The sequence below is a fragment of the Ursus maritimus genome, unplaced genomic scaffold (genome assembly GCF_017311325.1).
Source record: "Ursus maritimus isolate PB19 unplaced genomic scaffold, ASM1731132v1 scaffold_15, whole genome shotgun sequence".
In the NCBI taxonomy this organism is placed as follows: Eukaryota; Metazoa; Chordata; class Mammalia; order Carnivora; family Ursidae; genus Ursus; species Ursus maritimus.
In genome coordinates, this window is record NW_024423897.1 from 58,779,534 (window position 1) to 58,806,275 (window position 26,742).

A 26,742-nucleotide genomic window follows, 5' to 3' on the forward strand; every position below is an offset into this window, starting at 1 on the left:
CGGACCAGCCAGGAGCAGGCTTGTCAGCTCCTGTGTCTTTCTTGAGGGCCATATTAATGACCTTATCTGAGATGCTTTGAGGGTCCCCTCTTAGCCCCTTCAACTACATGTCTTATCCAGAGCTCCCATCAGTCCCTTAAATGTTTGATTTCTGTTGTAGAGCAAATGTTAGATTTGTCTTTCTTGGTTTCCAGTATCAGCGGCCCCGGTATGGATCACCCCTCCGCCTTTATCTCCCACCGCAGCACTGACTTCTTGTCCCTGGCTGCTGTCTTACCAGCCGGGGTAAGTACATTAGAGATGGTCACCTCTGCCGGGATCCTGCAGAGCCATGATTGCTTCTAAACTCTATCTCTGAGGGGCCGGGGTCCCTTTAGTTTTGAAGGAATCCATTCTCAAGACTTTGGAGATAGAAAGTCCAAGAGTTACTGGTCCCTAGAGCTGGACAAGACCTGGGCCTCAGGTCGCCTCGCGAACGCTTGCTGAGGTCCTTCTGCAGAGAAGCGTGAACATCCACGTGGCCTTTCTGTGAACACCAAGGGAAAGAACCTGGTCCCTCCTCAGGCCGCCCCTCCTTCCACCTGGGGACACAGGGTTGTCGGAACCTTCTCTCGTATAGTGAACAAAGCGTGTTCGCCTGCAGCTTTCCTCTCTTGGTTTAATTTTTGCTCTCTGAGGAGCACATTATCTACATGTCTACTGATTCTTATAATATAATATGTTTTGGGGTCTTCTCATTAACTTTTCGTTTGAATGAACACCTGTCTATCATCTATCTATCTATCAATCATCTATCTATCTGTCATTGGTCTGTCTGTCTATCATCTGTCTCTAGCTCCATGTCTGGCAGATATACCTGAAGATGACCCTCAGTGAGTCGCTCTCTGTGTAATCCCCTCCCCCTTGAGGGTAGGTGGGACCTTTGAGTCCTAACCAATGGAGTATAACCAAGGAGAGGGCACGTCTCTCCCAAGACCACGTTATGTTATCTAAGACTCCGTCTTCCTTCCACTGGCCTCGAAGATGCAAACGGCCATGTTGTGAGCTGCGTGTAGACTGAGGTGGCCTCCAGTGACAGCCTGTAGGAAGTCGGGCCCTCAGTCACAGTGCTCAAGGAGATGGAGTCTGGAGCTGGAGCTCCTGGCCAGTGTGACATGAACACGACGTGTTCAGAGGCAGGAGACCTGAGTGACGACCGTTGTTCACGTCACCCATCAGAGTGCACAAGCTGTAGCAACAGACCCTCCGTGAGCTCACATGGCAGGCGAGGAGCCGTGACTTTCTTCCCTTCCGGGGTGGGATGGGGGCCCCTCTGCACGCGAGGACAGTGTTTCTGCATCACAGCAGCTGTGGTCTTGATAAAGAAGAGGACGGGCGGAGGCTCCGGAAGGCCTCCCTGCCCTTCTCTGCTCTGCTCTGCCCTCCACGGGGAATGGCTCCAGCCCCTGGCTGGTGGAGTCAGCTGTTGCTGCTCTGGTGGGTGAGTGTCCACGCCTCAGTCCCTAGACCAGGGAGTGCTGTCTGCCATGGCAAACGAGACTTCGCGGATGAAGTTATGTTCAGTATCTTGAGATGGGGAGACTATCTGGAGGATCCAGACAGGCCCAAATAATAGTAAGTGTCTTTGTTGGGGGAAAGACAGGCAGGAGATCAGAGGATGAGGTTGGCAAGTGACAATGGCAGGAAGAGGTTGGGGTGATAGGGAGGGGACCATGAACCAGGGAATGTGGGGGCCCCCAAAGCAGAAAAGGGGAGGGAAGGGATGTTCCCCTGGCACCTCCAGAAGCTCCCCCGCAACTCCTTGACTCGCCCAGTGAGACTGATTGCAAAATGCTGGCCTCCAGCACTGTAAGAAAATAGATTTGTGTTGTTTCCAGCCTGTGGTGTTTTCTTAGTGCAGCCACAGGGAAGGAAGACAGCCACCGTTTCTGTAAGAGGCTTGCCTCTCCTGCCTGTGGCCACGGGGCTGACGGTGCCCCTCTGTGCAGGCAGAGCTCTCTCCTTGTTGAGCCGGCCACGCGACCCGCCTCATCCCACGAAGCGTGGGCAGAGGGGATGCAGGGCACTTCCAGGGCCCAGCAAAGCCCCACGTGGTGGTCCTTGGCCAGCTCTCACTCCCCTTGTCCGCTGTGAGGACAGCATACCTGTTCCTCAGCCCAGACCCAGGAATGTTGGGGAGGTGAGGCAGAGCAGAGTGACGAATAGCCCTTCCTTATTAGCCGCGGAGATGGTTTGTCCCTGCACACAGCGTGGCTTCTGGCCTGGGTTGGCCTACGGGCAACATGGGCAGGAGGGTTGCACCAGCCAGGGAGTCTCTATCCTTCTGTCAGCTCTGGGAGGTGTCCCTGGATCCTCTGTCCTCTCTTGGGCTCCAGGAGGTCTCTCCGGCAGTGGCTGAGTATTGGCTGTGGGTCCTGCTTTCCCCATGCAGCCCCTCCCGAGGACCCGGTTCCTACAGATAGCCTGGCCTCCGGGCTCTGCTAACACCTACCTCTTTCTGGTACCCAGGAAGGGTATCCAGGCCTGGGGGAGGGTTCTTCTGCTTTGCCAGTCCTTGGGTTGCCTCATGGTTTGGTTTTCCATCTCTTCTAACATCTTTATGACTAGTTTTCCATATTAAATGCTGTCTCTTGAACTGTCTGGTATGGCCCTTGTTTTTCTGGCTAGATAGAGCTGGAATCTCTGGTGAGTCAATTAAAAAGAAAGGAGAAGGACTGGCAGCTATTAGCAAAGGACACAAAATCCAACATGCAGACGTGTTTTGGTGGTGGCAGGGAATATAAGGAATGCATGAAATCTCCAACCAAGGAACCGCAATTGACAAATGCTTCATCCTTGCAAATGGTGCTCAGATCCCTACTCTCTTCCTGACGCACACACATTCGCGCACACAAGCACGCACGTGCATAAATCTAAGGAGCCTTCAACTCCGCTTCCTTGGGAACTGTTACAAGGAAGCTTTAATCTAGAGATTCTGGACTGAAGCATGGAAAAAGAGCAAATGCTGCGTGTTTGCAGATAGTGGCTGCAGTGATTCCTCCCTGTCTGCAATGTGACTTCGACACTCTTCCATCAAGAGGCTGCAATCTGTGTTTCTGCTCCTTGAATCTGGGCTGATCTCATGACTTACTTTGACCAACTGAAGTCGGCAGAGATGATGCCGTGCCAAGTGCAGGCTTCTGAGAACCGTGCCCAGCCATCACTGAACAGCTCAGGGCTAGTATGCTGGAGGATCAGAGACTTCGTGGAGTAGACTGAGATAGCCAGCTGAGGCCATCCTGGACCGGCCACCCCCCAGCTCATCCAGCCACTGAGCTCAGATCCATGAGTGAGCCCCGGTGAGACCAGGAGAACAGCCCCACTGATCCAAGCCTGATGTCACCGGGGAAGAGCTTGCCTGGGGTCCCCATGAGCACAAACACTGTATTATACTCTGAGAGGAAATTAAACATCATCGTAGATAGCCTGAGCCCAGGACTGTGGACATTTCCAGTTCTACTGGTGAGAAGCTCACAGGCCCACAGTTGGACACAGCTTTCAGCAGGTAGGACCGTTGCAGCCGGGCAGGAGTGGGACACCGACAGCTGCTCAGATGTCAGTGTCTTCAGCCCTTTTCACCAAAGCATCTCTTCATATCAAGAAGGACTCCAGCCCAGATTCATAGTCTGAAAGAGGGATAAAGGACCTGCTTCCGCAGATTTAAAAAAACAAACATTTCTTCTCTCATTTAAAAAATATGAATACTCTATAGCTTAATAGGCTTGCGATTTATTTGCATAGAGCAAAATTGTTGGCATGGAAAGCGCTCCTTGTTTATCCTGATGCTTTTTGTTTCTTTGGTGCCCCCGTCGCCCTGGTTGAAAAGCATGGTGGCAGGGTGGGCTGGGGGCCTGTCGAATTGTGGAAGAACTTGCTGCTAGGATTTTAAACCCGGTTACCAGTTGGTTCTTGGACCCGGGTCTGCATTTTTAGCAATGCCTGAAGGCAAAGTAGGCAAAGCACCTGGACTAATAGGAGCAAAATAGGAGGAGGAGGGGGAGCAAAGTAGGCAAAGCACCGTTAATAGTTGCTTCATATGCATTCATCCATTCCCCTCTGCTGGGAGGAAAATAAGAGTCTTGGCTGAGAATGAAGTGAACACGGTACATTAGGAAACAATGACCTCACCTCTAACAGTTGTCCCGAATGGCTCTTGAGACGGTGCAGGCTGGCCCTCAGCTGTTCTCCTTCTCTTACAAGGAAAGCCCTTTGGCAGGAATGTTGGCCACGTCTTCATCCTGCTTCTGCTCTGGGGTCGCTGTGCCCTGCCCTTCTTGCTCCTCCACAGTCTCTGCCTTGGAGCACAAGCCACTCCGGTCCTGCCGGGGTCTTATTCCCTTGGTGGTGAGTCAACCTGGGACCCATGCACAAATTGCAGAAACTTTCTAGTCTTTAATGGTGAATTTTAGATTTTCAAGCTTTTTGGCAACTGTGATTCTAGAGCTCTCATGACTTGTCGATGGTGCTGGCTTCTGTACCAAGCTGTGCAGTTGTCGGGGGCAGGGGGAGGGGGACTCTCGATGATGATGTTAGTCTTACGCTGGGTGATGCCGGGGAAGCCCCTCTTTCCTTGCCATTCCAGGAACTGAATGGAATAGCAGAGGCTTGGAGAAGAGAAGAGCTTGCCTCTGAGGTGTGATTGGCACAATAATGGCCCTGCAAAGATGTCCACATCCTAGTCCCTGGAGCCTATAATAGGTTAGGTTAGTGATAGACGGGAATCGAGGGTGCAGATGGAATTAAGTTGCTAATTGGCTGGCTTTAATGTAAGGAGTTAGCCTGGACTATCTGGGTGGGTCCAATGCAATCACGAGAGTTGTTCAAAGTGGAAGGGGGACAGAAGAAAGTCGGAGGGAGATGTGAGTATAGAAGAGACAGGACACAGAGATGAAGTGTTGCTGTCTTTGAAGATGGAGGAAGGGGCCGTGAGCTGAGGAGTGCGGGCGCCTGGAGAAGCTGGGGAAGGCCGGATGGATTCTGCTCCAGAGCCTCCAGACAGGACTGCATCCTGCTCTCACCTTGATTTTCAAGCAGTGAGACCTTTTCTGAAATTCCGACCAGTAGCACCTGAAGATAAATTTGTGTTGTTGAAACTGCTAAGATTGTAGTTAAGTTGCGGTTGCCTGGAAGAGTCTCCCCCACCTGAGGTCATTCATTTCCCGCCAGCCAGGGCCATCTTGGCTTCCACGGAGGGGTGGGATCTTATTCTAGTGGTACCCTTGAGCTCATACAGAGCAGCAGGGTCCATCCCTTTCTACACCCTTTCTAGAACTCTCCTTGGTGAGTGTCCTCCAGGACAGCCGTGGGGCAAGAAGGAAGGAAGGTGAGGGCTTCAGCTAGAGGGCCGCAGGAGGGCCCTGCCCTTGCAGGCGGTGGGCCTGGGGCTGAGCCAGGCTTCTAGGCAGCAGGGGAAGCCCTCTCCAGGAGCAGCCCAGCAGGAAGCAGCATGAGAGACCCCCAGGCACCCAGAGTGAGGGCCCGCCTGCTCGCCCCATGGAGAGCAGCCACAGGAGAGGGGTCTCCCACAGAGGAGCTCTGTACCTCAGTTGCCTCCCTAGCCGATGTCACACCGTAGGGACCCAGGAAACATCCCTTGGAATGCAACAGACTCTTAGCCCTGGTTCACCCCAGTTCTGCATCTGTAAGGTGGGGGGGGGCATAAGAGAAGCTGCCTGGCGAGGCTTTGAAGAAGCCATGGAATACGGACCTATTTGGTGAACTCTCAGGGGTGAGAGACTGGGAAGCTGCTGCTTTCTTGCCGTGTCATGCATTTGTGGGATATTAGAATTTCCGTGGGCGAGGATCAGTGCCCGTTTTCTCTCTGATGCGTTTCTTTTCAAACTCCAGAGAACTGTGTGCAGAAGCCCCTTCAGAGGACAAAAGGCTTGCTTGGCAGAATTAGCCCCTCTCTGAGGCTTCTCGAAGGCAGGGCATTCCGTCTGTCACGTCTGTGGTCCCCGGGGGAGTGGGAGCCCCCCTGGCTCTCCATCGCCTCTTCCCTGTACTTTCTCATCCTCCAAGTCTGCGGCCCCTCCTAGCACGTGTCCCCTGGCCGCCATGCCTGACCGGCGGGCCTCTCCCCATTCCCCCATCCTTTTTCCCTTCATGTGCTCTCCCGTCCCCATTTTTATGTCACTGGGCTCCTTGAGAAGAAGCCATGGAATGCCTGCTCTCTGTTCTGTTACCTCCTTAAAGCTCTAGCTATTGCCCCCAGCCTACCGGGGCCACATCCCCTGGGGCCATGCTCTAGCCTGTCCTCTTCACAGTGTCCCAGCCTCCAAAATCCCCATGCAGACTGCCCCCTCCGACGGCTTCCTCCACCTGCCCAGTGCCCTGGTGTTTCCTCACCATGGCGCCTTCCTATCCTTTGGAGGCTTCCTTCCATTCATTTATTCAACCATGTCTCCACCATGCTGTTCCCCATCCCTGCTCCCCTTTTGTGCCGCTAGGCTCCATGATTCTTCCCAGGATCACTCCTTTTAAGCGCTCTCAATTCTCTTGCCCTCTTCCCTCTGTGTTGTAATGCACTCGGAAACATTGCAGCCCTGATTAAACCCATCCACCTGCCCCCGGGGTCTGCATCCCAGGAGAAGGTCGTGCAGCCTGGCTGGCACCCTCTCTGGAGATTCCTGCCTGCCAGCCTCAGAAGGTCCCCAAGCAGCCACGGTCTGCCGCCTTGTCCTGGCCTGCACCCCCTCTAGGGGCCTTTCCATGGGCTCACTACCCAGCCACCCTGCCTTGTTTTTTTTTTTTTTTCTGGGGGGGTGCTTAGGCATCATTAGGTCTTACTTTTTCTTCCTTTTTCCATTTCATTGGAGTATTACTTTCTTGTGCCTGCTGTGACAAATGACCACACAGGGAGGGGCTTAACACAACAGAAATGTGTTGGCTCATAGTTCTAGAGCCCAGAAGTCTGCCCTAAGGGTGATAGCAGGGTCACAGTCCCTTAGGGGCTTTAGGGGAGGGTCCTTTCTGCCTCCTCCAGCTTCTGGGAGCACCAGGCATTCCTTGGCTCGCAGCTGAGCCACCCCAACCTCTGTGCCCATCGTCACAAGGCCCCTGTGTCTGGGTGACCTCTCCGTTTCTTATCAGGACACCGTCATTTCAGATTGAGAACCCACGTGGATAATCCGGGAAAGCTCCCCTCTCCTTACCTTAATCCATCTTTTGGCATATAAGGTAATATCTATTCTTTTGTTACTTAAGACGTTGGGAACTAGGATGTGGACATATCTTTTTGGGGGCCGCCATTCAGCTTACCACAAACATATGAAGGAAAATGGACAGATTCTAAAGGCACAGTTCAGTGAATGGTCTCAAAGCAAACACACTCAGGGAACCAGGATAGGGACAGAGGAACAGATGTCCCCTGTGCCTCCTGGCAGTCACTGCTGCCCACTACAAGGGCCCCGCTGCCTCCCTCCCACCCCCGGCACAGTCTTGCTCTGAAGCATAGATGCATGGAGTCATACGTGTGCTCTTCTGTGTGGCCTACTTTCCTTCCCCATCATGTGCGTGCGATTAATCCCTTTGTTGTGCTTGTTCGTGTTCACCCTCGAGTAGCTTCCCGTTGCATGGGCATACCGCCGTCATTAATCTGTCCTACTCTCGGTGGGCTCTGGCTTGTTTCTGGTCGTTGGCTACTACCAATGCGCTGCTATGACCACTTGTGGGATCACGTCTCTTGTTGCACACTTGTCCTCGTTGCTGTGGGTAAATCCCTGGAGATGGTGAGCTGGGCTGGAGGAGGCGTGTCTGCAGGGCCAGTATCTGCTGTTCTCCAGGGGATGGTGCGCTCTTCCCAGGAGAGAACCAGAGCCCCGTTGCTCACTCCGGCACTTGAGCAGCTGGTGTGTGTGCAGCATGTCATGTTGACTTACTGGTGACACTGCCTGTCCTGTCATCGGTTACCCGTCATCCTTACCATACTTTCCTCCTCTGTGAAGTGCCTGTTGGAGTCTTGTCCATTTCTTTGAATTGATTTGTCTGGATTTATTCAATTTTTTTATTGATCTATAGTAGTTCTTTTTTTTTTTTTTTTTTCACTCTGGATACAAGACCTTTGTTGGATACATGTCTTGTGAATATCCTTTTTCTCCAATGGGTTGACTCTTCCCTCCTTCAGTGATGTCTGTCAAAGAACAAAAGTATTTAGTTCTAATGTGGTACCATTTATCAGGTTTTTTTTCCTTTTATGATTAGTGCTTTTCTGTTTTCTTCTCTCTTGTTTTATAAGCTTTATTATTTTGCCTTTCACATTTTGATTTATAGTCTGTCTGGAATTAAATTTGTGAATGGTGTGAGGTAGGGATCTGCCATTTGTGGTTTCCCTCTTTTCTGTCTTCTTGTCTTCTTAGTTTTTGGTGACTCTCCTTTTCCTGTGTTTGCTAGGGCAGGTCCTGTGTGGGTACTAGTGAGAGGACAGAGGGAACAGGAGAGGACACAGTCTCCTGTGACTTTGTTTCCCCCCTCAGCCCTCCCTGTGCTCTAGTCCCTAACGCCCTCCAGCCCAACCCAGCTCCGCTCTAGTGGACAGCATACCTGACTCTTACCTGTCCCTTACTTCTCACCTTGGGACCCTTCGTGCTTCTCATCCCCAAAGCCCCGCCCCTGCTTCATTCCAGCCACATTCACCTGCCACACTCGTCCTCACCCCTGCCACCTCATCAGCTCTTTCCAGAGTGTACGTCATGGTTGATGAGTGCACCTTGTCACGTCTCCCGTTCCTTCCAGCTTAGCTCAGTCTCCTAGACTCACCTCAGATGCTGGTTGACACCTGCTGATTCTGGTGGACTGGCTGCCCCTCCTCTGCACGCCTTCATTAGGACGCACAGTGCATGGCAGTATAGTGCTTTGCTTACACAAAGGTCTGTGAGCCTTTTCAGGACAAGGGCTGGGCCTTTTTCCTCTTGGCATCATTGCATCTGTTGAATTGCATGAAACTCTATTACCCTCAGTACAGCCCAAGTCAAGTTTTTAGAGAAATATAGTTTGTAATTCAGACCTCAAGTTCAAATTAGATCCATGAGTGCCTATAAAACCCTTTGGAAACATGATTGTCAGCTGTTTCATTGGTATTTGGGCCAATAAGTTTCTGTGTTCCACACTGCTGTGCTGAGAGGAACTCTGAGTGCCCACCCTCACCCCCCTCCAAATGCATTATTCCCACGGTGAGTAATGGGCCTGACCACCCCCCACCCAGTAAAACAATGCACTTTAAGACGAAGAGCTTGCCAGGTGTTTGTGGGGTGACTAAAGAGGCCACTGGACACCCACAGTGCCATTTTCCTGGTTTTGGAGGAAACTGTGGGACTCCAGCCAGGGCTAGGAAAGGTGCTGAGGGGCACTGAGCTCCTCCTGGCTCCTGGTCCAGGGCACGATGGGAGTCCTGACTCATTTGCACCCATGCAGGCTTGCCCCACACCGCATGTCGCTATTGGTGGTGCTATCCCTGCCCCGAGGGTGGTAGTTTAGGTCTTGAAGAGAAGGAGTGGGGACAGTGCTACCCAGAGACAACCTACAACGCCCTGTGTAGCCAAAGACACCCTGGGACGCAATGGTGCAGGCTGGAAAGTGCCTGGTGTGACTGACGGCCCGTTTATGAGCGTTTGTGCTTGGATATGTTTCCTGAGCCTGGGTATGGTTGCAGTGAGAGCTCCCTGGTATTTACCAACAGATGCCTTTCCGTAGTTCTTCTAAAATGAGGCACAGACAGAACAAGAGCAACAGCGACCCCCCTCAGCAGGTCTACTTTGCCTCTTTATCAGAAGGTTTCAGATCCTGCGTCTCTCCCACCTCCCCTTCCCTGCCCTCAACCAGTGGCCGACGTTATTTTAGGGTTCCAGCCATAAAAAGAAAATTCTTTAATTTAGAGATGAATGTCCAGGCCCCAAGCATATTGCTTTTACAGTACAATTATTGCTTTTGGGGGTGGCAGGTAATATTGTCACACTCATTCTGGGACCAAAAATGAAGGTCCATGAAATGCACCATCTCATTAAACAGTTCACAAATTGCGTGCTGTTCCACTTTTATTAGCTGCCCCGTTTGACAAGGGTAGTGATTTCGAAGCTGTGGAGAGAGGCAGTATCCCCCATATATAATTGCATGACGTAGGAGAAAAAAGAATCATGGGTTTTCCTCGCGCCTTTGACGAATCCAACAGGTGTGTGCAGATTCCAGGTAAGTGATGCCGGATGGCTCGCCCCATGGCACGCTCTGTTTTTCTACCGTTTTAGCCTATCTGTGTACTACTTCCTGTCTCTCCTAACCTGTTGTACACTAATGGCCAGTTGATAATAGGATTCCCAAACATGAGTGCGAGACACATAGAGACACGAGCCAGCCAGAGGGTGTGTTTGCCCCCGTGCGCCTCTCCTTCAGGAATTTGGACGGCGCCAGGGCACCGTTTCAACAGTAGGGCTGTCCCGTCTCAGAGCTGGTGTGCACCGCTCGCTGGCCTGCCCCTGCCTTGCCTTCCAGGGCATGAGGAGGCGTGGTATCCAGCGTGGGACCCTCGCAGGGCTCCAGGGTGAGGCTGAGCTCCGGGGTTGGGGCCATTTGGGCCACGTCTCCAGCCTCCTTCTCTGTGGGTGACAGTACTGTGTGGTTTCTCGTGGGGACAAGCGCTTCTGGAGAGAAAAGCGAAGCAGGAAATGTGTGTTCTGAGTCAGGGCCCCGCTGGCCCCCGCTGCAGACCACCCACCCATCTGCTCTTGCCGCAGCTTTGGCTAAGTCATGTTAGAAGCCAGAGCGGGGTTCGTGTTCCAGGCTGGAGCCATGGAAGGGCTTACCCGCACCTTGGGGACCCCTCTGAGGCCTCTGCTCCTTGGGTGGAGGGTGCATGTGGGCTGGTGGTAAGAAGGTCAAGGGGCCCGGCGAGGGTGGCAGCACCGCTGGCGTGGAAGGTCATCTCCAAGGGAAGGTCAGGCCTCTGTGAAATTACGGTGTGAGTCAGCAGAGAAATGGGATTCAGAGCCGTTTAAGCGGAAATCACCACAGAAATTTCACCCCACAGCCCTCCTTTTATAGATCAGAAGGCCGGCCTGCTGAGATGAAACAGCTCGGGAGGCACAGATGTGGGCCCGGAATTCAGGCGTCCAGGTTCCAGCCCTGGGGTTTCCCACCACGCCATCGGCCTCTCTTTCCCGGGAGAGAGACACAGGTGCCTCACGGCCGCCACCCCTACCTCCAGGCTCTTGTTGCGTGGGTTCCAGGTGCGCGGTAGTGCGGAGATGAACCTACGGCAGTAGCGACAGCCGCAGGTAGAAATCTGCTGTCATGTGAAGCTTCCTGTCCGGAGCAGGCCGAGGGCTCCCCCGCCCACCCCGCCACCGTGCCCGCGTGCAACACCCCAAAACTGGGGCTCCTGCTCTGGGACTGCTGCCCCGGCTTCCTGCCAGCCAGCCTGGCCAGCAGCCACAGCCCTCCTCTGCCTTTGCCCCCTGAGGCCTGCCAAGCCCCGAGGCTGTTATGGGGCAAATTTGTCCCCCAAAAGTCACGTTGGAGTCCTGGTCCCTGGTGAATGTGACCTTATTTGGATAGGTCTTTGCAGATGTCATCAGGTTAAGATGAGGTGATAGTAGAGGAGGATGGCACTCAACCCTCAAGCGGTGTCCCTGTAAGAACAGGAAACACGGGGACAGGCACGGGGGGAAGAGGATGTGGGGTCACACAGGGAGACTGTCACACGACGCCAGCGGCAGAGACTGGAGCGACATGTCTACAAACCGAGGAACTCCCAGGGACACTGGCAGCCGTGACAGAGGCATGGAACGGATACTACCCTGAAGCCTCAGAGAGAGCAAGGCCATTGCCACCACCTCGATGTCAGACTCTGGCCCCAGAACTTGAGAGAATACACTTCTGCTGCGTGTAGCTGCCCACTTGGCTGTTGTTTGTTACAGCGGCTGCAGGGACTCCTGTGGCATCCTTGGAGTCTGCTCCCAGGATCTCCCGCACTCACCACCCACCATCTGGCCAGACCGCAGCCACCTCCTAACTGCTCCCCGTCCCTCTCCCAACCCCGTTCCCCACCCCTCCCAGATCCATCCTCGCCCCTTCTAGAGCCGCTTGCCGAAGCACATCTGGGATCCTGTCCCCTCTGCTCAGCCGTCCTCAGAGGCCCAGTGCTGCGGCACCCTTGACAAGTCCATGGTGTGGCCACCTGCCCTCTGGGAGCCTCCTCTCACCCCCGTCCCCCGGTGTCCCTGTGTCATGTTCCACACCAGCCAGTCTGCAGGTCCGCTCTGATTCCGTGTCGGAGAGCTGCTCCCTCCTTGCCGTGTTGCACACGTCTGCCTGAGCTTAGACGCCCCGGCGGCTGCCTTCCTGCCCTGTTCCTGTGCCCTGCGTCATGTTCCTGCCTCCATGCCGAGGGCAGAGGGAATGGCATCCTCCTGTCCCCACTCACCTGCCCTCCACAGAGCCGTCTGAGCCCAGGTCACAGGTGGCTCCCCAGGCCCATGGCTCTCAGTAAGCGTTTGTGCTGGAGGTCTGGTTAGCCATGCTGCCCAAGCACAGGCCAGGAGAACTGGGGAGGACGTTCAGTCTGCGTGAGCTTTGCTCATCTTGGAACGCTGTATTTTTGATGAGTTGTGTAAAAATAAATCAGTGACCTTTAGGTTTAAGCTTTTAAAAAATGTTTTTTAAACGATGCTGGTTATAACTCAACAGAGAAATAAATTGGTGCTACACACTTGTGCTGATGTAAGAAGCTTTTACAAAAAAATGCTAAAGGCAATCTCCCCAGCATCCCATCAGTCACTAAAAAGCCCATTGAAACGGTGTTGAAACTCATATTGAGAAGCTTAGGAATGCAAGGAAATAAACTTGATCGTAGTAGTCAGATCTCCATTAGAATCAGATCAGTTTCATTGAAAACATACTTTAGTATTAATATAGATTCTACGTTATCTTATTTACAGAGAAGCGGTTCATATTCTGGTTCATATCCACAACCCCTCAGCATGTGTTTTGAGATGATTTCTCTAGCTTGTGAGGGGACGTGTACTAGATTCAGGAAACTGAGCAAATTATATTCCTCGGACATTAGGGGGTGTTATTCTCAGTCTAATTTCCATATTTTTTGGAGCTTATTTTTCTAGAGTCTGAACACAGCATTGAAAGCCAGGGGCTTCTCTTCTTACGGGGTAGGAGAAGCCCGGGAGTTGGTTCATTTGTCCACTCATTCATTCATTTGGCAAGCAATAATAACAAACACAGTGGTGATGTGCAGCCAGCTGCAAGCAAGGACCTGGCTCTGCGTCTGTGGAATGACTCAGCGTGATCAGAAGGTTAAGAGACACATTCAGGAACAACTGTTCCCCAGCCACTGTGCACTGGTCTTGACATCACTCCAAACTGGGGTGGGAAAACCAATCACGGGTGTCCAGTGGGAACGGAGCCTCTTGCTGGGTGCTGATGGGTGTGGGGAGGTGAGTGACTCTGGACGGGGGCCGTGCACAAGCCCTGCTCTCCAAGAGTTCAGTGGGAATACAGAGGCAGGACACAGAGTGGTGGAGCAAAAGAATATTGGAAGAGTTTTGTGCAGCCTTTTGTGGTATGACATTGGAGGTGCCACCTAATTTATCAAAACTAAATTCTGCAATGCAAAGATAAAGACTATAGAAAGGAACACTTCGATTTCACAGATGGGAAAGGGAGGTTATCGTTAGTTTTAGGTTCAGTTTAGTTGGAAGGTTTATTATGGAGTGTCTCTCCATCTACCCATTCGTCCCCTCATCTTCCCACCTATCCATCCATCCATCCATCCATCCATCCATCCATCCATCCATCCATCCATCCATCCATTCATCCATCCATCCACCCACTCACCTTCCCACCTATCCATCCATCCATCTATCCATCCATCCACCCACCCACCCACCCACTCACCTTCCCACCTATCCATCCATCCATCCATCCATCCATCATCTACTTTCATACTTACTGGAAAATTAACAAAGATATTTAAAAGGTTTGCATGTCTGTTCTGTGGTTTCTGAAGTAAAAACAAACAAAACCAAGCCTCAGGGAACCAACATGTCACCTGGCAGAACTAGCAGCTTCAGAAAACCAAAATATTTCAGGTTCCTGGGTGGCAGTTTGTTTCTCCGTGTATAGGCTAGATATTTTTATTCCTCATCTCCAGGGACTTCCATATCCTTCAGAAGTATCATTTTGGCTATAATTGTTAAAATTTAACATGTATGCTGTTCTGAGTTGCTAATAGATCTACAAAGACACGGTCTGTCCTGTGGATTTGCAAATTGAATAAATGGTCAAAACCCAAAAGCATTAAAAATACTCAAAGGTGAAAAAAAATTCAGAGATTCCCATAAGACCAGCCAGTATCAGATGATTCCTCCCCTGTCCTCGCTGATTCACCATCATACCCTGTGTCTTGTGCCACTTTAGAGCATGGGATTGGGAATCCTTCCAGGTGCAGGCCACCTTGAACTCTGTCCCGGTTTCAGTGTATCACATGGGTGATAGATGCTGGCAGACATATGGGCTCTGTACAGAACCTGGGGTTCCCATTTGGTTGCCACATCCGCCATTCCTGGAACCAGTCTGCAGTGTGACAGAGCCCCTCTCCAGGCTCTCCAGGCCTTAGCATCCATTCTCCTCTTTCCCAGGTCTCTCCCTGGAGTGCCCATTTCCTGTAAATCTCTTCCTCCCAACTCCCCATACCACATCTGGGTGCTCCCCGCCATTGGCCTCTGGGTTTCCTACGGGAGGGACACTCGAGACCCCATGCTCAGCAGAGCCCAGGGCATTCCTATTCCTCTGCTGGAACCAGTTGTAAGGGTCTGTAAGGCCATCTATGTGCCCTGCCTCCCTCTTTGGTAGCATGCCAGACAGGGCATCCAGTTTCTCCATTCTTGCCATGTCTTTCTTGTTTGTGACTTGATGATGTCCAGATGATTCCACCCCTGGCATGGTGTGGAACACCCCTGGCTGTTCGTCTCTACCGACTCCCCTCTGTTTAATGGACAGTGGAGTAGATGTTGAGTCATAATGACATATTCCTACTCAATGCCTATAACGACTATCACCTTCCAGCCTCTAGGATCAAAGCATAATAACCAATAAGCATGTGGTGCTGCTGCTGATGCTTTTAAAAATGATTTGCATATTTCAGCTCAGATAATCCTCAAAATAAGTGCTATGGACTGAATATTTGCAGCCACCCCAAATTCATGTGTTGAGACTCTATCCCCATTGTGATGGTTTTTGGAAGTGAGGACTTGAGGAGGAAATAAGAATCAGGTTGGGTCATGAGGGTGGAGCCCCCATGATGGGATTAGAGCTCCTATAAGAAGATGAAGGGAGTAGAGCTTTCTTTCTCAGCCATGTGAGGTTACAGCCAGAGGCAGCTGCCTGCAACCAGGAAGTGGGCCTTCATCAGGCACCAGATCCATTACTTCTTGGCCTTGGACCCAGCCTCCAGAACTGTGGGAAATAAAGCCTTGTTGTTTAAGCCGCCTGGTCAACGATAGTTTTGCTCTACCAGACCAAAATGACTTAGATGATATTCTGAACAAGACAATTCATCATTAAAGCCATTTTACAAATAGGAAACTGAGGCCCAGAGAGGCTAAGTGACTTGCCCAAATCACCCAGCTGGTAAGTGGGAGAGTCCAGTCAAACCTGAGTTCAGACAACCGAGCATGTGATGCCCTTTGATTGCTCCCTTTCTTCCTCACTGCCTCAGAGCGCCCAGAGGATGCTCCAGCCCAGGGGCACTCCCCGTCTCCGAATCTCTGCCCCTGTGGTTCTCGTGCTTTCTCCTCTCTCCTCCTGTCCTCCATGCAGTACTGCGCCGTACCTCCAGCCCCTCCTGGCATCATGCCTTGCCTCATCTTGTGAGCTGCCTTCTCCTAAGACCATGTGTGGAACAGCCGTGAGGAAGGCAGGACACTTGGATATGGTCATTTATAATTCGTGTTCATGATTCCTCATCATACCAGTCACACTGCTTCATAGATGATAATGGTTCAATATGTGTGGATTATCCGGGGAAAAGCTTGCTTCATGCTGACTCTGCCAAAGGAGGGGTGAAGTCATAGTTATATAAGCAAAATGAAGTGGAAAATGAAGGCAATTATGTAGATAATTCAAAAAGAGGGAAAAAAGAAGCACTTTTTGGGTGGGGGGGCTTAATTATGTGGATTTATCAGATGCGAGTTAAAAAACGTGTAATTACCCAGACAATGGGCTGAGTGTTCCACTTCACTTGGAGTGGGTCAGAGAGAGCGTGAGTTGGGCACTTTGTGTGCCAGACTCGGCTTGGAGGCGAACTCATTGTCAGATTCTGGGAAACCCAAGTGGCTTCTCTGAGCTCTGGTTTTTCTCTGTGGCAGAGCCGGGCCCAGCGATTGGCACAGCTGTTCTGAGTTACATCATCACCCTCCGGTTAAATGTCTCGTCTTGGTCCCTAATCCTCTGCACTCAACACTTTGGCATTCATTTTATGCCCTGCTTTCTCTAATTGATACTCAGGAGTTTTGTCTCTCTGATGAGGTTACAAAGTCTGTGAGGCTGAGCTCCAGCCCTGCTTTCTTGGCTGAGCTGCCCACCTCCTCGAATCCTATAGTGGAGAATCAGGGCTGGGACAAGCACGGCATTGATGGAGGGGGGCAGTGACGTCGCTCCGGCCCCCGTGTCCTGGGCAGCGGTCCTCACCTGGCTGTTCGCGACTGTCACCCACAGAGCCTCCGATGTACTGGATCTGGGTTGGCCCCAGAATCAGTATTTCATTAAGAGCCTCAGGTGATGCCAGTGGGGGTCGTGAGATTGTGCAGTGGTTACAAATACACCTCTGCGTGGGCTGTGGACACCTGGCTGCTCCATCTTACCGGGGCAGTAGGGGCTCACCATCAATGATGATGAAACTGACAGAGACTCATTATGAAATCTTCCTCGAGGCCCACGGGGACCATGCCATGTAAGAAGCAGTATGGTGGCCAGGTCTTCCTGTCCTTGATAAAACATCTCTTTGGGTTGGTTCATTCTCTAGAGGACAGATGTATAGTAAAATTCCAGCATATATTGACTTTAAGTGTTACGGCCAAAAATAGAAGATTGATTCTTTGACTCAACCTTTAAAAAGATTCCTTTTTAAAGTAGCAGTTCACGAGATGAGCACAGTCTTGTGAGAACCTGGAAATTTAGAAGCAAACGGTAGAGCATCATCGGTTCCAGGCTGACTGGCTGGCATGCACCCACGTGGGCTATTTTGGGCGTGAACTGGTCTTGGAGATGCTGTCAAAGTATGTATGGTGTTGGGCCTCATCCAGTACTAGCACTTCCATTCGGTTATTAAGCAGAAGCCCCAGAAGGGGCAAGGCTTGAAATAGGCAAAAACTTGCAAGGTTTGAGATTCTGTTCAAACTCCCCATGGCCAGCCAGGCTTGGAAACAGCAAGCATCAGAATCTGGTGAGTCAGCATTTGAAGGTGGATCCAGGCTCGATCTGGAGATTTTGACTCAGCCATCAGTGAAATTCACTATTTTCTCTTGAAGCGTTTGGTGACCTTTGGCTTCATTCAAGCTCAAAAAGCAAAGGCAAAGGGAGAAGGAATGGATTCGCAAACTCCTGAGTGAAGGTCCTATTGTCTGAGGTGCTGAGATCCATTCATCCACTCTAGAGCCGGATGGCATCTCCCTTGCCTCTGGGTCTTCCTTTCCCATAACTGAGGGGGGAGGGGTGGAGGTGGGGAGCAGAGGCCCTCAGAGAAGGGACAGGGGGAGCTAGGAGACACACAGAGACCCTGTCAAAGCCCACCCAGGCATCGGGCTCCATGCCAAGAGCTCCACAGAGCTCAGAAGGATCCCCAGTCCCGTGTCGGCTGACACATTCCCGTAAATCTCCAGTTAAGACTTGGAGCTGGTGTGCAGCTGACGCTAAGTGCTTTCTGCTCTGAGTGCAATTATGTACTTCTGAATAACACTCAATGCGCCCTTTGAATGTGAAAATGGGTTAGATCAAAACGCCAGAGTGTACCTGCATCCCTGATGATCCTTTTTAAAGTAGCTGTGGTTTCTGACATTAAGGGGGAATGTGAATTAGCAGTGTGCTTTTATGTCTCTAGTCTGCGACTTGCTCATTCAGGCTGTAGGTGCTCATAAACAGGGAAACAACAGAAGAACATCAAATATTAATTCTGTGTCTGTATTAAAGTATAATAAGCAGCAGTAAGCATGTGTTAAGCTGTCAGGAGGCTGGATTGTACAATGTAAGTTGGGGCCGGATTCATCATTATCCCATGGACCACGAGCCTCGCCAAGGATGGTATTTATTCTCTTCGAGGCCTTTGCTTTGGTGTCAGGATGTTTTCCTCAGGCGTTTCTGTATGAATGATTTCCTCTTCTACTTCTTCATAAATATCTTTATTGCTGTTGTTTTTTAATTATGAAAAATCTGTGTGTTTATCTTTAAGGATTTAAGGGATGTAGAAATGAGTAATAGGTGCTCACTTCGGCACATATGAAATTGGAACGATACAGAGAAGAGCATGGATGTGCAAGAATGGCAAACAAATTTATGCAGCCTTCTATATTTAAAAAAAATAAATAATTGGAAATTCCCGTAGGTTTATTTCTTGTTTGTAATTTAACATTAATCTATGCAGATATCTTTATGTATATAACACTTATTATTAACTTTAATTTTAATTATATCATACTAAAGATATTATTTTATGTCTCTGACTTTTTTCACCTAGTAGTGCATATTTAACAACTTTCTATGAATGTATATTATTTTTTATAGAAAAATTATATTACAGAAGATTAGGTAAAAATACATTATGATATTCACTGGGCAGTCATTAAAATGTGAATTGTCCCGGATTTCAAGATATACTACAAAGCTGTAGTGATCAAAACAATATGGCACTGGCCCAGAAACAGACACATAAATCAATGGAACAGAATAGAAAATCCAGAAACAAACCTGATTATATGGTCAATTAATCTTTGGCAAGGGAGGCAAGAATATGCTGTGGGAAAAAGGATGGTCTCTTCAACAAATGGCGTTGGGAAAACTGGACCACTTTCTTACACCATACACAAAAATAAATTCAAAATGGATTAAAGACCTAAATGTGAGACATGAAACCATAAAATCCTAGAGGAGAGCACAGGCAGTAATTTCTCTGACATTGGTCATAGCAACATTTTTCTAGATATGCCTCCTGAGGCAAGGGAGGCAAAAGCAAAAATAAACTATTGGGACCATAGCAAAGTAAAAAGCTTCTGCACAGGAAAGGAAATAATCAACAAACCTTAAATACCATCCACTAAATGGAAAGAGGTATTTGCAAATGGCATATCTGATAAAGGGTTAGTAATCAAAATGTATAAAGCCCAAATAATCTCATTAAAAATGGGTAGAGGACATGAGCAGACATTTCTCCAAAGAAGACATCCAGATGGCCAACAGACACACGAAAAGATGCTCATCATCACTCATCACCACAGAAATGCAAATCAAAACAGTGAGATGTCACTTCACACCTGTCAGAATGGCTAAAAATCAACACCACAAGAACCACCAAGTGTTGGTGAGGATGTGGAGAAAAAGAAACCCCTGTGCACTGTTGGTGGGAGTGCAAACTGGTGCAGCCACTACTGAAACAGTAGGCAGGTTCCTCAAAAAATTAAAAATAGAACTCCTATGTGATCTAGTAATTCCACGATTGGGTATTTACCCAAAGAATATGAAAACATTAATTTGAAAAGATAGATGCACCCCTATGTTTATTGCAGCATTATTTACAATAGCTAAATTATGGAAGCAGCCCAAGTGTCCATTGGTAGATGGATGCATAAAGAAGATGTGATACACACATGTGCGTGCGCGCACGCACACACACACACACACTCTGGATATTTTATAGCTATAAAAAAGCATGAAATCTTGGCATTTGCAACATGGCTGGACAGACCTAGAGGGTATAATGCTAAGTGAAATTAGGCAGTCAGAGAAAGACAAATACCATATGATTTCACTCATATGTGGAATTTAGGAAACAAAACAAATGAACAGAGAAAAAAAGAGACAAAAAACCAGACTGTTAACTCTAGAGAACAAACCGAAGGTCACCAGAGGGGCTGTAGGAGGGGGATGGGTGAAATAGGTGAAGGGGATTGCATGCACTTAACTCGATGAGCACTGAGTCATGTATAGAATTATTGAATCACTGTATTGTACACCTGAAACTAATACAAGACCGTGTGTTAATTATACCAGAATTAAAATCTTTGAGACTGTGAGTTGTCAAGATTATATGATTACATGGAAATACGATGGTCTATAAATGAAATGTGATATGCAATTATTCATAAACCAAATATCCAACTGGAGTTTTCAAACAAAATGTGTTCCTTGTCTTGTTTAAGGTGACTTTGTCTTGGGGCACCTGGGTGGCTCAGTCAATTAAGCGTCCAACTCCTGATTTTGACTCAGGTCATGATCTCGGGGTCATGGGATTGAGCCCCGTGTTGGGCTCCATGCTGGGTGTGGAGCCTGCTTAAGATTCTCTCTCTTCCTCTGCCCCTCCCCACCCCCACTTACACAGTCTCTCTCTCCAAAAATTATAATAATAATAATTTATAAGAAAAATAAGATGGATTTGTCTTGATTAAAAAAAAAATGAATTGCTTCCCTGGGAGAGATTCCCTTCGCTATCCCTGACAATGGGCTATCCACGTGGATTTTATTTCTCACAGTGAGCCAGGAGTGATTTTAAGGGCAATCCCTTACCCACCTTGACCTCAGTAGGCTTGTTCCCCAGCAGCCTCACCAACTGAATGACAGTGGTGAGATGGGCAGAGTGTGGGTTTCATCCTTTTGTGACCTTGTTTCTACCTTTCTGCTCTAGAATCTCTTTGGGGGAAACTAGTTTTAACTCCAAATGCACTTTCTTTTTGGATAAATGTGAACTAAACAATTTCAGGGAATAAAATGTTTGACAGTGAACAGATTGCATATAAGGGGTTTAAAAATTTATTTGGGATGTTAAATTCCAAACGGAAACAATTTGATTCTCCTACAAATGCAAGGAGTGTGTCTTCCATAAAACAGCTGGTATTCCTGTTTGTTGAATGTGTTCTAAACTGAAATCTCGATTCCCACCTTCCACCCCACATGTCAACCCCTAAATTGGTAAACTGAACCACTAGGTAATCAGTTGCGTAAGCTGAAGATCTAGATGATATTCTTGCAGAGGGTGGCTTCTGCCACAGCAACAAATAGTCCCCGAATCTCTGTAGCTCACAGTAAGAAACATTCACTTCTCGCTCACCTTTATGGAGAAGCTTCCGTTGGACGGTGGTCAAGCACATTCTCTGTGTGGCACTCACAGCAGCTTGATAGCTTGTGTGTTTCACTGATTGACTGTTTGCTTGTTTCTGTCCTTTCCCACGAGGCCAGCATCCAGTTCCTAGGAGTTTTCCTGCAACGTACCAGGACTCGGTGAATATTCTGAGTGAATTTTCAAGTCTCCTAATGCAGTTCATGGCTCAATATTTTCTCCTACTGTTAATGTACTTTTTAAAAAAGTGCACTTTTGTGGGTGAATCAGTGTGAGTGGGGAGTAGAATGTCAGATCGGTGTTTGCCTCACGATGGATTTAAAAGCTGGGTCAAATGATAGGATGAGGAATAAATTCACAGCGAGGAAAGACCTAGCACCTTCCGTAAGGAGGGGCCATGCCGTGTGGTGGAATCAATGAGGTGCATGGCATGAGACCCAGGGAGAGTAAGGGTGATTTCAGTCCTATTTCTTCCCAGATGTGTGTCCCTGGCTATGTTATTTAATTCTATTTAACTTAATCCTTGGTAACCTTATGAAGTAGGGTTTCTCTATACATGCACATATGTGTGTATATGTATATATAAATATGTATTTCATAGAGGAAGGAGTTGAGTGTAAGAGATTATATGTAATTGGTGTGGTGTCTGGTCCAACAGAGATGTTCAGTAACTGCTGGCCCCCTATGAAAACAATTCTAAGTTCTGCTGTGCGATGCCTTTATAAATATGTGATATATTAGAATTCTAAAACTCTACAATCAGAAATAAAAACCAGGTAGTTTCCGAAATTATAAAAATGCTTCTCTGTAGAGGCCCTCCCTTCAGGGAATCTGTCATTGTAACACCATGTATTACATTATAATGTGATCACGCTATAATGCAGCCCCGTGGCCAGCCAGCGAGGAGCAGGTCTTCCCCATCTTGTTACTTATGGGGTCACCTTGTGTTCCGTCTGAGTGAGGCCAACGGGGCAGAACCCGTCCTGTTATCTGTGTTCTGGTCCTGGAGCGCTTGATGACTCTGTGTGAAGACTTGGTCAGGTCTGCCAAGTCTGCTCCACAGGCCCACGCTGGAATTCTTACTGGCTTCCAGAACTCCTTCCCAAGGGGGCTCATTATATTGATTTAAAGCCATATATGTGATTATTGAAAAGAAAAGTAAATGTTTATAGATATTCAAGCAATTTCTGAGGGTAACAATTAGCAGTTTCTGTCTCGAGTTCAAACAAATCTTAATTTCCCCCCTCCAGCCCCTTGCAAATCAATAACATAACCCATACATTTCTTGTTGTTTATAGTTAATTAGCCCGACTTCATGTAGCCCTCACATCATCCTGGGGGCATGATTGCACACGTTTTAGAATCGGGAAAACAGAGACTCAGAGAGGTTGACAAAGCTGCCCAGCGGACACAGCTTTCAAGTGGCTGGAAGCGCGGGTCCCGGGACTTCAGACCACAGGGGACATGGTGACGGCAGCTCTGTCTCAGTTGCCCCTGGCTGCTGTCACGAATGTACGATCTTACTGTTCCAAGAGGTCAGCGGGGCCTGTCCTGCAGGCTCCAGGGCAGAAGCGGTGTCTTGCCTTTTCCGGGTCTAGAGCCGGTCACTTGGCTCCTGGGCTCTTCCTCTGGCTACACCGCCTGCCCGGTTGCCCGCTGCCCCTTTCCCGTAGTCACACCTCCCTCCGGCCCCGCCTCCGCCTGCACTTTAGAGAACCCCGGTGTTGTACTGAAGCCACCCAGGCGCTCCCTGCTTTAAGGCCAGTTGATCAGCAGCATTAGTTCCATCCACGACCTCAGTTTCCCTTTGCTGGGTAGCCCACCATATTCACAGCCCCCCAGGGATTAGGACGTGAATGTTGGGGGGACTTACTCTGCCCATCACATCTGTGGCATTTGTGGTGGGGGCTGAGTCAGAGGTGGGAAGGGGACACCCTTGCCGCCCACCAGCGCGGGAAGGCGGTTTCCAGTGCCCTAGAGCAGGAGTGGAGGCGGCACCATGGTCCTTGGGACACAGGCCTGGGGCCAGCTGGCTGGGCCCCACTCCCAGCGCCACTTCTCATGAGCTCCGTGTGCGTGTGTGTGAGGCGCCCTCTCCGGCCGTCCCTCCCCCCGTCTGCAGGATGGTCTCAGCCGTGCTGCCTCCTTGCCCTGCTGCCTGGGCCTCCGGGAAGTCTCATCCACAGGCCCCCATGCAGGTAGTGAGCTCCTGAGAGGACTGGCTTCGTAAACGTACTTGCAGCAGTGGCTTCTAGGCCCGTGAGGGCCTCGTGGGGTCAGTACGCAAGGGCTGCACACACCTGGCTGTCTCCTCCTTCTGGTCCCAGGATCCTGGACCCTTGTCCTTTGCTGGGGCCACAGGACTTATTCTAGAAGGTGGCACCTCAGATCGGAGCATGAATTGGTTTCCTCTACCCCCAAGGAGGTCCCTGCTGATGACTCCATCAGACTCGAGTTAATGCCCTGCACCTTTCCCAGTCTAGATGCACAAGGGTCTATGTAGGGGCAGAAGAAAGAGAAGGCTCGGTTGGCAGACATGGGGGCTGGGAAGGTGGTATATGGGGGCTGGGTGAGGGGTGGGCTTCCCACTGGGAGCAACACATGGACTTTCTCCTCTCTTCCCTCTCCACTCCCAGCATCCCCTCTTCTGAGGGGGTTCCTGATCCTCCTGGGCTGTGTTCAAAACCTTCACGGAAGGTCTTCTGAGACGCAGGTCACTATTGAGCTGAGTTTCCCACACAGAGCCCCGCTTGGAGGCCCCGGGGGACCAGCCAACATGACCGAATCTGGTTCTTGTTCACTTCATTGATGATGTTTCTGTGAATGTGGGAAGTCTTCCACAATCCGATGAAAGGGTCAAAGTCCTCACACACTGCTGTCGAGAAACAGGGTTTATGCTGTTTACCCAGAACTGTAGAGCTAATAGCTGGCCCGGTCATGATTTGAACTCAGAATTTTTGCGTCCACGTCGAAGATGGGTGTATTCACCAGGACCTTGGTGTAAAAAAGAGAGCATTTCTCCCTGATTAGTTTTAGCCAGCATGGATCTTTGGTCATGAGCAGAATCTCCGAACGGGCTTGCAGGGCCCCTGACCAGGAGCTTTGTGTCCCCCTTCCCTGCCCCCCTGCAGAAGTGGTTTGAGGGACCAGCTGAAGCTGGATCTTGGTCGCTGAGACCCCCAGCTCCTGGGTCACAGGGAACTGGGTAAGGAAGCGCCACTCAGGCTGGATTGTCTCTTGCCCACCTGCTTCCCTGTGACAGACACAAGGTTTCAGTGCAGAGCCCGGGACGATCCCGCCTGCTGTGGAGGCCTGGAACCTGGGATCTGGCTTCTCTGGAGGGGCTGACTCTGCTTCCGTCGTAACTCCTCAAGCGGGGCTTCCCTGCCAAACAAGGGTGCTCGAAGGTGCCAGGGGACCCCCAAAACAGACGCTCACCTGGTGCATTTAGTCATGGCCAGTGGGGGCTGAATCCCAAGCAGGGCACCTCTTGACAGACCTGCAGTCTCCCTTCCCACTTCCCAGAAGAGAGGGTTCGAAGAAAGCCAGCATCTGCGGAGCGTGGGGGACGAGCACTCCGTGCCTGTCGCTCACGTCTTATTTGAATTTCACAAAAACAAGGGAAGTAAATGTGTGAGACATTTTCTATTCAATTTCTAAGTGCTTTCTTAAAAGTGACTTCTGACAACTGTCATTAAAAAGGAAATAGACACAGTATGAAAAACACCCTGAAATCTCATAATATAAAAATTACTTGATTTCTTCCGCTTTGCTGCTGGTTTAGAAGGAAATAACAAGCTCTTTTTCTATTTTGAGCTAGTGTGATCCTTGAATTCATATTGCTTATGTCCCTGCTGGTCGTAATGCTCAATATATAGCGGCTAATAGAGTCAACAATAAAAGCAAAGAAAGTACTTCCGGAGTCCGCAGATTTCAGCTGAAAAAAACCATCACTTATGTGGGGGCCGTTATTTATCAGCTTTAATCCAGGGTAGCTATTTCTTGTGCTGTGGCTATGAGGCCGGCTCTCTCTCTCCCTCTCTCTTTCCCCCCACATCCACCCAAACTCTGTGAACCATAAATCATGATTCAGATCTCTCTGTACGAACAGCAGCCACAACCACAGCCTCTCAGAAATCCCGGGTGAGCATGCCTTTTGTGTCAGATTCCCTTATCCAAAATTTTCTCACACCTCTACTGCACCCCTCTGCATCCCGCCACCTCAGGGGTACCTCCCACCGGAGGGAGGATCAACCTGAAGGGGGGTTGTGACCAGATATATGGGGGATGGGCTCTAGGGGCGAGCCAGTGACGCACAGGGCTGGAATGGGGGTCCTCGCAGAGATCTGATTTTCAGTACCATTGGGTCCTTTGCAATCTGAGTGTTTTGTTTTATGCATTTTTAATAGTATTTTTTATTATATTATGTTAGTCACCATACAGTACATCCCTAGTTTTTGATGTAAAGTTCCATGATTCATTACTTGCGTGTAACACCCAGTGCACTGTGCAATACGTGCCCTCCTTACTACCCATCACCAGCCTATCCCATTCCCCGACCCCCCTCCCCTCTGAAGCCCTCAGTTTGTTTAAAACAACATTCTGCAGTTAATAGCCTCACTGGGCTGCTGGAGAGAGCGCTTTTGGACAAGGGGGCGAGAACCCCCTGTGGAGAGGAGGTGGTGCTGCCTGTCCCAGGACCCTGCAGTGGCAGTGCTGAGGCTCAGGGGGCAGCTGGGCGTTGCCCTTTTCTCTGGTCCAAGCGCTGCTTACCCTGCCAGTGCGATAGTGTTTGAGGGTGTATCTATTGCAGTGCTGTCTGCTGGGGACCCTGAGAGTGAAGCTGGAGGAAGCACTGTGCCTGCTCCCCAGGGACTGCATGCCACGGAGGGCAGCTACAGAGAGAGAGAAAGAGAGAGAGAGAGCGCAGAAGGCAGTGATGAACATCACATTCGTGTTTCATAGTCTGTAAAAGCAGATCTAGGAGTGAGGGGAGGAAGGACTCAGGCTCACTGTGGGAGGGGGCCATCCTGAGGGAGGTGGGGTCCCACCTTTGTGAAGGTTGGTCTGCTTCATGGTAGCAGGGGAGGACATTTCATATACAGGGGGTTATGTAGGCTCAAAGGAAGAGCTGGTGTGTGTGTGCACACACGCGCGTGTGTACCTGCATATGTTTGCATGTACACACGTGTGTGCCTGTCTGTGTGGGCGGGCAGGGCTATTTGTGAAACAGGAGCAAAAAGCCAAGTGATGGGAGATAACATCTGAAGACAGGGTGTGGGGAAGGCTGGGAGGACAGCAGGTTTTCTGTGGCAGTTTGGGGACACACTGGAAGGTGGGAGGGCAGGGGTGCTGTGGGACAGGTATGGGGTTGACAGGAG

General features: G+C 50.0%; 1 protein-coding gene and 1 pseudogene across 6 annotated transcripts in view; both read left to right on the forward strand.

The window, feature by feature from the left end:
• Positions 1-26,742, forward strand: part of MED10 (mediator complex subunit 10) — a 204,924-nt gene that overhangs the window by 17,055 nt on the left and 161,127 nt on the right. The window contains exon 4 of one of the 6 annotated variants that reach the window (XM_040630564.1): positions 11,057-12,736. The exons of the other annotated variants lie outside the window; for them this stretch is intronic. Within the exon in view, the coding sequence (XP_040486498.1) occupies positions 11,057-11,266 (210 nt within the window). The 3' untranslated portion in view covers positions 11,267-12,736. Of the gene's footprint in view, positions 1-11,056; positions 12,737-26,742 lie in introns of those variants that run through there. 6 annotated transcript variants of the gene reach the window in all.
• Positions 18,514-18,608, forward strand: LOC121102810 (annotated as a pseudogene).